The sequence below is a fragment of the Caretta caretta genome, chromosome 7 (assembly GCF_965140235.1).
Source record: "Caretta caretta isolate rCarCar2 chromosome 7, rCarCar1.hap1, whole genome shotgun sequence".
NCBI lineage: Eukaryota > Metazoa > Chordata > Testudines > Cheloniidae > Caretta > Caretta caretta.
The window spans coordinates 98,435,880-98,449,512 of record NC_134212.1 but is presented as its reverse complement, the minus strand read 5'-3'; the positions used below and the strand labels follow the sequence as shown (position 1 = coordinate 98,449,512).

General features: G+C 38.7%; 1 protein-coding gene across 2 annotated transcripts in view; it reads left to right on the top strand.

The window, feature by feature from the left end:
* The window catches only part of LRRC27 (leucine rich repeat containing 27), a 59,710-nt gene extending 46,077 nt beyond the window's left edge, over positions 1-13,633 (top strand). For both annotated transcript variants that reach the window (XM_048859512.2, XM_048859511.2), the window contains 3 exons: positions 1,671-1,822; positions 4,114-4,240; positions 6,047-13,633. In XM_048859512.2, the coding sequence (XP_048715469.1) occupies positions 1,671-1,822; positions 4,114-4,240; positions 6,047-6,187 (420 nt within the window). In that variant the 3' untranslated portion in view covers positions 6,188-13,633. The remainder of the gene's footprint in view (positions 1-1,670; positions 1,823-4,113; positions 4,241-6,046) is intronic.

Below are 13,633 nucleotides of genomic sequence, written 5' to 3'. Positions count from 1 at the left end.
TGAGATGCCCCACCACCCTTTTCCAGTACCTACACAACCACAGTAGAGGAGGAGGTACTGGCCCCACAAATGAACAACTATAAGACCCATTAAAAGGATGGCCAAGATCCTCCAAATCCCTGTTGAGGCAGTGGAAGAACAGACATATAAACTGACAGACATATTTCAAGGCTCCGCAGTAGGGAAGATGGCCCTCCCAGTTAATGAGGACATTATACATCCAGCCAGAATTTTGTGGCAGACACCTGCTTTGGCACCACCTACATCCCACAGATATCCAGACAAGAAATATCAAGTGCCTTCTATGGGTGCAAAATTATTTTACACGCATCCTATCCCATCCTCCCTTGTAGTCACAGCAGAAAATGAAAAGGCAAAACAATTCAGATCCACACCACAGGAAAAAGAGCCAACGAGCCCAGATTTATTTGGCTGGAAAGCCTACTCCTCAGCAAGCCTGCAATTCTGTGTAGCCAGTTATCAGGCCATATTAGCTGGATATGACTTTTGCATACATATGAGGCTGCTTCCCTTTGTCGACAACTTTTCCCACAACACTTATGAGGACTTTGTGTCACTAGTTAATGAGGGCCAGCTCATAGCCAGAATGAGCCTCCAAGCAGCCCTGGTACAGCAGATATGGCTGCCAGATCAATGGAAATGGCTGCCATCACGCGTTTGGTCATTGTGTTTTTTTTCACACCTCTGAGCGACAAAAGTTTTGCTGACATAAGTACTAGTGTAAATATGGCCTTACTGTGTGCAGTAACTGTAGTTCTTTGAGATATGTTCTCCATATGCACGTTCCGCAACCTGCCCTTCCATCCCCTCTTCCTTGGAGTCCTATTATAAGAGATGCTACAGTGAGAAGGAACTGAACGCCTTCAGAGAGGATAAAGAGTGTATGCACACCCTAAAGGTGCTGCTAGCCAAAATAACTCAGATCTCTAGTACATAAGGAACCTGCGCACTAGCAGTGGAATTTGCATGTGGACAATACATCTCAAAGAACTCCAGTTACTATACATGGTAAGTAACTTCCCTATATTTTTAGAGACTGAAAGAGCTTTCTTTTATGGATATATGTATACTGTATACTCTACATGTAGAGGAAGATTTTCAGTGCACGCATGGGACTTGGTTGTATCATGAAATTGCTTTACAATGGGAGTTGGGTGCCTTTTGTGTCTTTGAAAATCTCCCTTGCAATTATTTAATTTCCTTATCATAGACAAAATAATCCGTAAGAGATGTTGTTTAAACCAAACCTTTCTTCTCACAGTCTTGATTCTTGGTGCACTGAACACTAGATAATCCTCCTCTTGTAGTAATGGAATAATTTTCATAATAAATTAAAAGAGGAGTTAAAAATATGGAAAATGTCTCCACAATATCAAATCAATCCTAAAGATTGTTAGAGAAACCCTCCCTATCAAGCATATTGTTTGTAGGAAAGACTTTGTTGCATTTCTGGTGTCTCAAATAACCACCAGCCACTCAACAAAAAATGTTTACCCATTTTAAAAACATTTTGCAGTGGTGATCACTGGGCATGATTTTAAAAAAATAGCTTTCCACAGATGCTTAATCTCAGTACTGAAATAGTTTTTAATTGATGTTGCCTTTCCATGAAATGTGCCCGTCCCATATTATGTTGCACTTTTTTATAGATATCAAAAAGTGCACCATATGCTACTGATAACATCAATTATCACAACACGAGAGAAGGATGTGAAAACCTAAAGAAACGCACGCCTGAAAAAAGTGAACATGTGAGAAGAATGTTGAAAGTAAATTCTATAAGAAATGCTGAAGCTGCAAGGTTAGTAACAAATACCATAAACCTTAATATTTGTTCTTAGAAAACACTGTGGGGGGCATGCTTCTGTTTTATGAGTGTGAAGATATAAATAGATTGCTTTGCTGTTCCACATAACAGAAACATCTTTCATCTTTATAGAACAAAATTAACTCGAGCTAGTAAAAAATAAAATCTAGTTCTTAACGGCTAAAATTCGTTCATGAAAAGAACAGTTATTCTCTCTTCAAGACTGGATCTGCATCTGAGCTGCATCCATTTCAGAATCCTTCATGTATGGTGCATCTGCAATAGCATGTGGTCATAATAATAATGATATTGTACTAAGGGCTTGTGTACACTTACAGGGCTGCAGCAGCACAAGTGCACTGGTGCAGTTGTGCTGCTCTAGCACTTAGTGAAGACACTACCTATACCAACGGGAGAGCTTCTCCAGTCACCGCAGGTACTCCACCTCCCCAAGATGCAGTAGCGAGGATCACTGGAGAAAGCCTCCTGTTAACATAGCACTGTCTACTCAGGGGGTTAGGTTGGTATAACTAGGAAAATCCACACCCCTGAGCAACATAGTTATATCGACATAAGTTCCTAGTGTAGACCAAGCTTTATGAACCTATCTTTGTACATGTTAAGGCAATGAATGTGGGTCAGAGAACTGGGCAGGGATTGAATGAAAGTGGTCTTTGTCGTCTGTCATCTGGGCTGAAAGGATCCCAACTAATTGATAGCCAACTCTCAAAAGGTTAAACTGGGATAAAAGTTTGCATGCTTATCTGAATTACTTTGGTCTGGGAACCTGGGTGTTTCTTCTCAATTCCCTCCCTCACTACTGGAAGCCTTCAAGAAGATACAGTTTCTCCTGTTATTCACCACTCTACCCTGGGCATTCAGGCCTTTGTGTTCAGGCAGTTTATGCTGCCCTCTCTTGCAGCAGCATCGACTGAAATGGTAATTTACTCCCAAGAGGGGGTTGAGCCACATACACATATATTCTAATGCTCCTGTATAATAAAACAAAGAAACAATAAAACAATGAAACCAGTGTCATTTTAAAAGTGTGCTATGAAACTAAGCTCCTACAGCATTAAGGTCCTCAGAGTTCTAAAGCCTTCAGTTCTTTTATCTTTATTTAAAAGTTCTTCAAACTAATTTTAATTATATTAAGTTACACACCAAAAACTGCATTGCAAAGTCAAGCACTCAAAAATTAGGAAATGGCAGAATTAATATTGCCTGCGCAACTTTAATTGTCCCTCTTATGCATATGCATTATGACAGCCTTCAACTACATAATCACACATTTTTTTTACCCCATGTAACCCCTCCCTCAGTTGGTGCACAGAATGGACAGTGCTCACTAAATGATCAGCTAATTAATAGTTTGTTTTATCCTCGTTGTTCAGAGCGTGGTCCCATGTCTTATCTACTGCACACTATTCAACCCTGCTCTGAAGATAGAATTATTGATTTTCTCATGGGCTGCTATTCAGTGCTCACACTATAGTATTTCAGTGCTTCACAAACCCGTAATGAATTTGTTTTCTCAACACCATTGTGTGGTGAAGTGTTATTATTAGTTCCATTTAACAGATAGAAAACTGAGCCACAGAAAGATTAAAATCAAAATGCCCACTAATTTTGAGAGTCCAATCTGAGGCACCTACAGCCTGAATTTTCAGAGTACTTAGCATTTCATGGCACTTTACATGTTCAAAGCACAGCTCCTTATGACTTCAGTTGCAGCTGTCAGCGCTTACCCAATCAGACCCCAAGGCCTCAAGCTGGGCACCCAGAAAATGACAAACACAAAGTTATAGGCCAGCTTTAAAAAGTTTTGGTTTAAGTGACTTGACCAGCATTACATAGGAACTCTATGGCAGAGGCAAATACATTTCTCTAGAGCAGCATTCAACTGCTTGAACTATGAAACCACCCTTTCTATTCCTGCAGTCCCTTGCCTCATTCACTGCACGCTTTCCAACTTCTGCAACAAAGGAGACAGGGCTTTTGCAGACAACAGCCTACATAACCCTGATTCATCCTCAGAGACCATCCATCCTGTGTGCTGAATGAGCTGGGGCCCTGTGGAATAAAATAGTATGTGATTACGTAATTGAAGAGTATAACATAATGCAGTCGCACAACTCCATATTAACCAATGCAAAGAGAACTGAACTTTTGTTTTTGTTCCCCTGGATTATGTTTAGATGCAGCAAAGGTTTAAAAAGTTTTCTGTTTCTTTTATATTAATTGAACCTTTGCACTTCCAATCTATTTTTATCCTGTTTATTCAGACCCTTCAGAGTAAAAGAATTGGAACAACGCATCAAACAACATACACAAATGATGAAAGAAAGAAGAAAAAAGTCAAAAGGGACACCCCAAGAGGAAATGCAGAGAGCAAAACAAGACTTTGAAATTGTAAGTGTCATAGCTTCACTTTGACTTAATTCAGTCATTGGTTTAATTTGATTTTTCATTAATTTGATCAAATCCTCAGGCACCAAACGCTTTATATTAAAAATACTAATTTCACATTTGACTTTGGTCACTTTAATTAAGATTATTATTGCATAATTCAATGATTGTGTATAGAAAGTTGCAGTTTCATTAAGATTGATGCTAAAATCTTGAAGATAGAGGAAAGAGTCCAAGAAAGACATAATAGATGGTAAAAGGTGAATGCAACTACAAGTGATGTAGATATTTTAATATTATAAGAGCTACCATGTGCTGTGCAAGTTGCTCTATGATTGTCATGTTTCAGAGTAACAGCCGTGTTAGTCTGTATTTGCAAAAAGAAAAGGAGTACTTGTGGCACCTCGATTGTCATGTAGTTATAAAGGTGAAATCCAAAATTTTCAGAAATGGGAACCTACAGTTAAAATATGGACTTAGAAGTCCATATTTAGACATCTAAATAAGTGGCCTGATTGGTTAGGTAATATCACATTTTAGCCAAAATCAGAATGAGATGCTTCATGATAAAATAGGCCTCTATTTTTCATTTAGACTATTGTATTTTTTAATTTGTTTTCTGTATTCAGTAAAATCCAGCAGTTCCAAATCAATTCTTTAACCAGTGACTGATTCTGCAACTGCAGGCTAGGCGAATCCAGATTGTCTGTTTGTTCATTTATGTGAGGGATTGCTATATGCTGATTTAAATCAAATAGTTCATTTTCCAAGTTTCTATATATATTTAGTTTAATTTTTTATAGGTTTTTATAAGATTTTTTAAAAGACTATTTTGGAATAGACTGCCAAGGTCCCAATCCTGCAAAGATTTGCACATGTACTTCACTATAAACTTTGTAGATTAAGTGAGTGCATAATTCTTTGCAAGATGAGAGTCTAAGGGCATGTCTACACTTACCTCCGGAGCGATCGATCCAGCAGGGGTTGATTTATCGCATCTCCCCTTCCACCCCCCAATGTAGACCAGACCTAAGAATTTGTGAAACCTACAGATGTATTACACTGGCATATTAAAACCATCCATTTCATTACACTTTACAAAATTCAAGATGTGCTTAACAGCAAAAGGGAAGAAAATGTTATCAAAAAGTGAAGTACTATCTTTAAAGAATGAAAAACTTTATGAAGATTTATAACATCTACCATGAATTTCCTTCAAAATTCAGGATTTACTACAATTTAAAGAATAATATATATGTAGGAATATGAATCCTGCTTTTTCTTATACTGGCAAAGGAGTAAATGTATGTATCAGTGTGAGGATTAAAATACCTAGAAATAACGTTTATTGTTAACAGGAATCATGCATATCATCATAGGCCTGATTCTCAGCCATAGCCTCTATTTGTGTGCATGCAAAATTGCCTATGCACATACTTGCACCCACACTTTGCAGGTGCAAAAACCTGTATGCGCTCGTTTGAACTTGCCTAATGCAAGCACATACTTAAATATTAGAATTCACATCTGCAAATCCATGTTTGACTTTTGTGGTTGCAAACTCTGAACACTGGCACACACGCCATTTTTAAAGTGTATACACAGGTGTTCTACCTGCGAAGTGTAGGTGCATGGATGTGTGTATGCAGTTTTGCATGCACACAAATGGAAAATGTTTAGATACCCTGCTGAAGACCTGGCCCGATAAATCTATGCAGTTCCTTCTTCGGTTAAATATATAATATTATTCAGATAAATTAGACTTTTTAAAAACTTTTTCTGGTGATTTTATTTCATTTTTTATCATAGGCTGAAAAGCTTCAGGCTGAGCTAGCACAAGTCAAACAAGAACTTCAGCAGGAGTATCGGTTTACTGCCTTCACAGGCGAGCCTGTTCCTGATTCACCGAGAATGCAGCCTCAGAATATCTTTTCTACCATGAAATTTTAATTGCCTGAAATTCTTTCAAGAACATTTGTCTTACAGTATCCATCTGTATTGGAAAGCTCCTTTTCAGTAGGCTTTAGAAGTGCTCCTTTTATTACCTATTTTTGTTGATTGTGTTTAACAAAGTTTTAAATTAGAATGATAATAAATCATTCTATCTTGCCCACTCAACTAACATAATTTCAGTAGATTTATAGTTACACGGTTATAAAGTGTTTTGGGTGTTATATTGTGTTTCTTTTACTATTTCTTTTTGACCTTCTTAAGATCCCATTCTGCAATTTTTACTCAAACAAACCGCCTGTTGAAATATGCTTCAGTTTAAGTTTTGCCTAGGTGGGAATTGCAGAATGTATCCTTTACATTGTACATTATTTGAGGCAAGAAACTTTTTTTATTTGTATGTTTATGAAGTTAAAATACCATGACCACCTACAGTGCTATATAAATGAATAATGTAAAGAATAATGTATCCCCAACTACGCACTATATCTTAAGGCTGCAGTTGCATCAGGGGATTCTGGTGTCATAGCCACCACATGAGTAATTGTTATAGTGCAGCTCTGCTATCTAAGGATACTTTTCAAATGCAGGAAGATCCTGGGCACTAGAAATATGATTGTTTGTTTATTTTTCTTCAATGAATAAAACATTTAAGCATTTTATTTTCAACTTTCTTTCCCCTAGGTGGCATCACTTTCTGTCTCCAGCACAATGATATAGGGCTTGGATCCTGTTTGCAGACAGTGGGAGCTAACAGCTCCAAAAGTGATCAGCTGCAGCTGGAGGGAATGTGCTGCCTGCTGCCCTCTAGTCCAGGAGGGAGATCCAGATGTTGGCAAGGCAAGGGAACCACTGAAGGAAGCAGGAGAAGGAGAAGTGTTGGGAATATTCTGCTATAGCTAGTGACCCCCCTCTTCCCTCTCCCCCCCTCTCCCCATTTGAATGAGTGGAGAGGAGACAGGAAAAGACTGGAGGAAAGACTTCTAAAAGAGCATTGTAGCCAGGAATAGAAAGCAGCTGAGCAGGAAGCCAAGAGTATAGCAAGAGATTTGGGGAGAAGAGCACTTCTGTATGGGAGATAGGTGGGATAGTGATTGGGATAGGGAGGACAAGGGACAACCAAACAAGCCAGCTGTAGAGAGGTGAGGAAGAAGGGAGTGGGGCTGGAGTCAGTTCTTTTGAAGGGATCTATTATCAATCAATTCCTTCCCCAATCTCCCAGCAGTTGTGTCTGTAGTACCCCAGCAAATTCCTCTAAGTAGCTCCCTTGCTTTGTCAGGGTCTGGATCACCCTGCTAGTGAAGGGGAAGCAAGTGACAGATTATCTCAGGCTGCTGCTAAATGCCTTCAGAGCTGTCATCCTCTGAAATCGAATCCCTTCAATATCAGGCTGCAGCCAGAAAGTGGGGCCTCCCAAAGGAGAGAAAGAGAAAAGGTAAAAATAAAACACTTGAGCCTGAATCACCACAGTGTGACACCAATTGTATAGGAGTGTTACTCCATTGAAATCTGTGGAGTTACCTAGATGTAACACTGGAGTCACGCACTAGTGTATGAAGACCTTCTGCCTTTCTTTTCAAAGCAAAATCCCCATTATTTATTGTACTAATGCCCAGGAGTCTCCTAAATGTAGAAGTCTTTAGTATTTAAAATGGTGCTAATGACCCTTTAATATCACGAGAACCCCAGAAGGAAACAGTGGATAATTTCTGAACATTATGTCTGTTATTTCATTTTATATATTGAAATACAAGTCTTCCCTCCCTGTCTGGTCTTTGGCTTCTCCCCTCTCAGCCTCCTCTCCTCGTTTCTGGAGTCATTTGTCTTTCCGCTGCACTCCATGCCTCTCTGAGGTTTTTCACCTTTCTCCAGCTTGAGGGTGTAAATTTAAAACTTACCTGAACTCCAAATGTTTGTGATTACAGTTTGATTGAAATATGGCCTGCTACTGGGGCACAAAATCAGGGTCATGAAACAGCTCTCTGGTGGCAGGAAGCGGTGCTAGATGGGGAAGAGTTGAATTCACGGTTGGTGGGAGGAGTGGTTCCTGTGGGGAAAATGAGGTGCAAACCTGTGGGGTATCCTGTAGAGGAATTTTTTTTCGAGGAAGAGGATGGAGAGGACAGAGAGGAAAGGGTTGCTAGCAAACAGAATCCAGGAGTGGCTGGTATTGCTGGTACTTCAGAATATGTGGCCCAGTTTGATCATGTCTTAATCTGCTCCTGGATACATATAGTTTTACGTGTTCGTATTTTGGAATCAAATACTGATTAATAATAAGGATTCAATACCTACTGAGTCAAGTTCTGCTCTCACACAAGTGTACAGTCCAGAGTAACTCCCTTAGGGTATGTCTACACTACCTGCTGGGTCGGCGGGCAGCAATCGATCCAGTGGAGGTCGATTTATCGCATCCAGTCTAGATGAAATAAATCGACCCCGGTGCTCTCCCTTCGACTCCTGTATTCCTCCACCATGAGAGGCACAGGTGGAGTTGACAAGGGAGCGGCAGCAGTCGACTCACCGTAGTGAAGACACTGCAGTGAACAGGTCTAAGTACATTGACTTCAACTACGTTATTCACGTAGCTGAAGTTGCGTAACTTAGATCGATCCCCCTGCAGTGTAGACCAGGGCTTAGTTTTAATGGAATGTCTCTGGATTGGCGCTGTTGGAAATGAGATTGCAATTTGGCCCATTTTTTTGTATGACTGCTAACACTGTAAAATGTTGTTTAATCATTCTGTTCACTGTTTCCATATATACTAAATGTGTAGCAATGTACAGTTAGCCGTTAAAAACGCTAACATTGAAGAGAAAATACAAAGCACTTGTATACTAATCACTTAAATATAAAGTGATCATATAAAGTCAACACAATTATTTTTACCTGAGCACTAGTTATTTTTAAATTCAAGACTATTATTAAAATAATTTGTTCTTCTAAATACACTTATAGTTCATACTGTAATCTTAAATGATATTGCCTAAATTAATTGCATTAGTGCATAAAGATGCATAAGAGTTTGGGTCTGGCCAGATTATTTAAATGGCTAGTTTACTGTTGTTGTAAAATCTGCATTGTAAGCTGTTTTGCTCAGTGCAGCATACACTTGCCTCTGCACCCAGTCACTATTTTGGCTGGTGCAAAGGTGGGAAAAGGCCACAGCTCCACCATCATTCTGCCTTTCCCTGCCTTCTCTGAAGATGCTAGCACCAGTTGTGACACTGGCTACTGCCAAGCACAATACCAGCACTCCCCTTGTGCAAATGGGGAAAACCCCTTGTGCCCTCTTTCCACTCTGCACAGTCTTAATTTGCACAAACATTATGGGCCAAATTTGTCTCTTGTTTGTCCATCTTTTTAATAGAAATGTCACTCAATCTACTGTCAGTTGCATTGATGTAGATTCAGTGTAAATAAAGTCCATAGAGTTGCTTTGAATGTACATGAGTGGAACTGAAAGTAGAGGTGGTTTTTTTTATCATTTGTTTGAAAGCTTGGATTTTATAAAAAGGGGACAAAAGAATAAAATATCTTGCTACTTGAAACTTATGTTTCCTCTGCATCAAATTTCAGTGAGATAACATCAGCATTGTTTAATTTATAGTCTCTTACTTTTGTTGTCCCAGGAATTATGTAAATATCAAGTCTTGTAAGTAGACTTCCAGTGAATGTGGAACGTCTTGCTTTCAATGATACTTCAGAAGGTTGTTTTCCTTCTGCAGTTCACTCTGGATTTCTCTGTCCTTGATAGTGTCAATATTCTTCTTTATGTTTTCACATTGCTCTCAATGTATTTTCAAGGTTCTGAAGATCAACAGGAAAGTCAAGGCTGATTGTCTGAAATCTATAAACTGTCCTCTAGGTACTATGGTTAGCACATAAAGTGGTTTCCACACTAAATAAATACCAGGTCAATGCCATTTTTTTCAATTTTTCAATTTTAAATTTTGCCATTTAAATTAACAGAGAAGAACCTTGAGCAGTGAAGGTAAACTTTTGCTACTTTATTTGGGCAAGTCTCTACATGAAACTGCCCTTAATCTTTAAAAAGTGAAAGTCAGAGCCCTATTCTGCAGTCCTCAGTGAAGCAAAGTTCTCATTGCCTTCAAAGAAACTTTATTATGAGCATACTTTCAACTGTGTAGATTAGGTCTAAATGTGATCTTGAATAAACTGGTATGAGCTTATTAAAAGTATACCTAATATTTGTAAAGGGTGATCAATAGTTCAGACAAGTCTTACTTCAGTGGGTACTTTTCAAAATTTAGAAAAATGTAAGGTAAATATAGAATTGAAAATAACAGAATTATGAGAGTGTAGAGTTTGATTAACACCAAATGTGGGGGTGAACTGCCTTTTGAGAAGTTCTTGCTCATATCCAACATGCAGATGCAAGCCATCATGGGAGTGAGGAAGTCCAGAGTCTAATTCTGGCTCTGTCACCAACTTGCTATGTGTTACTTTGCAGCCACTTCTCTCTATAAATGGAGATAGCTGTACTTATCTACCACAAGGTGTGGTGAGGATAAACAAATGTTTCTATTATTCTTTCAATATGTAAAACCCTATAGCATTGATTACTAATAGATTGTACAGAGTTAGAGTGATTGACAAATTTGGATTAGGGAAAAAAACTTCTCTTTAGGGCACATTTAAGAAAGGAACTTAGCTTCGTCTTTTGTTTGTTTGTTTGTTTGCCGTCCCCCTTCTTTGAAGCACTGAGCCAGGATCACAAATTAGGTGCAAAATGACATGTCTCACAAGATCTATTTCTTACATTTTCAGGTGGACTGGTGTAGGTGGACTTTAGGCATTCTTGCCTTGCATGTTATGTGCAGCTTAAAAGGCTTTAAAAGTTATCAAAGAGAGGTTTGTCTTGCGTGGTTCTCTTCTGGATCAATAACTCTGATTAATGGGAGGTAGAGACTCAGCAGTGTTTTTCATTTGATTTTGAACAAATATAAATGAGATTATTTATTGCTGTGTGGGTTCTATTTGTATCTTCTCTGACATTTTCTGCTTAAACAGAAGTGAATTCATATTCTCTTATTCCCTTTTCAGGAGTACCAAATCTCCAAGGGGGATTGTGGGAAAGATGTGCTAGCACAAAAATGAATCATGTTCTGTCTTTGTACGGGCATCAAAGAGTGGTCAGTTCAGGCGGTGATGATGGTTAGCAGAGATGCAGTTTGGTGCACTAATAACCATTTTGGACTTGTAATGCATTCCTACAAATTGAAAAATACTCATTTCTGGGGATATGGCAAAACAGAAGTAGCACCTCTGACATAAGTGCTGGAACTAGGGATGCTGTCGTACCCCCTGGCTTGAAGTGGTTCCTTCATATACAGGATTTACAGTTTGGTTCAATGGCTCTCAGCACCCCCACTATACAAATTGTTCCAGCATCCCTGACCGCTCTCACAAAGATAAACAAGTACTTAAGGAACCAGACTACACTACACTTTGACTTTCAAGGTCTTTTATGACTGTGCATAAAACAAGCTCTGATCCATTCATTAAACCTCTCTTTTTTTTTTTTTTACCATATTTAATCTTACCTGTGGTATTTCTATTGTAATTTCTGTATAAGTTTCAGGTTTTCTGTCTCTTAACAAATATAATTATAATTATAATTACATCTGGAAAAACTGTTAAAAGAATGTTAAGGTTGCAAAGTAAAACATTCAAAAGTTAGGAAATGCCAGATTAAAGGTTCTCTGTGCAAGGTTAATTCAGCCGACTTGTACATATGCATTAGGATGCAATCTTTAATTACATGATCACATGCTATTTTTACACAGGACCCTGCCTCATTCAGTAACTTTGTAGCTGGTTAGTCAAGATTTCTTTAATCTTCAACATTCAATTTATAGCCCAGGCCTTATTTAACGTACATCGCATGGTTTGTTGGGGATATAAATGTTCCCCACATGGTTTGTTTGCAATCAGTCATTGCAAGAATGTGTAGTGCATGAAAGCCAGAAAGTGAAACTAAACAGAAAGATGAAATTGACTAATCTACTTTCACTGTGAAAGATGAAGTAGAAGATGTAATAGTCTTGGGGTTCATTAAATAACAAACTAGTGAAGGAGAAAGGAATAAAACTTTAATAAAACAAACTGGAGAGCTTGTGCAGTGAGCTCCTGCACACAGACATGTGGTCTTCCCACTACCCTTCCTCTTCCCTGCCTGCCTCCAGGACACATCTCCAAATTCCCATACTCACAACACAGTCCCTTATGAAGGAGTGTCTCTAAATTATAATCTTCTACAAACATATCTCCACAGCAGAAGTAAAAAAAACAAATAACAAAATGCACACAAAAAATAAAGTAGATTTTTTAAATTATTTCACTGTAATAATAGTGTAACGTTTGTTTGGTTTTGAGTAACTCAGGTAATCCTGGCCCTGTTGAAGTCAATGGGAGTTTTACTATTGATTTTAATAGGGCAGGATTTCACTCTGTTTGTCTTTTTGAAAATACTGGAACAAATTCTTAGCTCCTCTTCCGGCTGCTTTTTGTTGTTCAACTGGTGCAAAGCAGCTGGAAAGCTGCCCTAACAGGAACATAGAGGAATTCCCGAGGAGGCATAAATCTGGTATAATTGGCTCTACACCTCTTGCTCTTGGACCCCAAATATAGAGGGTGTGTTGGTGAAGGAGAACTTGGCATTCCAGTGATCCTTTTCTGGCAGAGCAATCCCTAGGGCAGGGGTAGGTAACATATGGCACGCATGCCAAAGGCGGCACACGAGCTGATTTTCAGTGGCACTTACACTGCCCGGGTCCTGGACACTGGTCCAGGGGGCTCTGCATTTTAATTTAATTTTAAATGAAGCTATTTAAACATTTTTAAAACCTTATTTACTTTACATACACCAATAGTTTAGTTATATACTATAGACTTATAGGAAGAGACCTTCTAAAACATTAAAATGTATTACTGGCACGCGAAATCTTAAATTAGAGTGAATAAATGAAGACTAGGCACACCACTTCTGAAAGGTTGCCGACCCCTGCCCTAGGGACTATTACTCTTGGAGTAACTGAGAGCAGACCTTAGGCTACACTAATTTACACTGAGGGCCAAACAGCCTCCAGCTAGCACTCAGATGAGAAGAGTGGTAAAATAGCTTAGAGCAATGTTTTCCCCTCACTCCCTTTGGATGCTATGCCAATCACAGCTCAATCAGACCCATGGATCTGACCGGTCATATTTAACCTACGGTATTTCTCTCTAAATGTACTTTGCTAAAGGGGATGCATACAACTCTCCCAGTGTTATTATTTATTCGAGTTGGTTGCACTGCTAACATTGGATTATCGTTTGTGTGGTACTGATGTTTTATTGCTGTTTATTGTTAGTGTGCCATGAGGCTGATCAATAGATGCATTATATAGATATGAAATAAATAAGAATATTGTGGAAGCATGA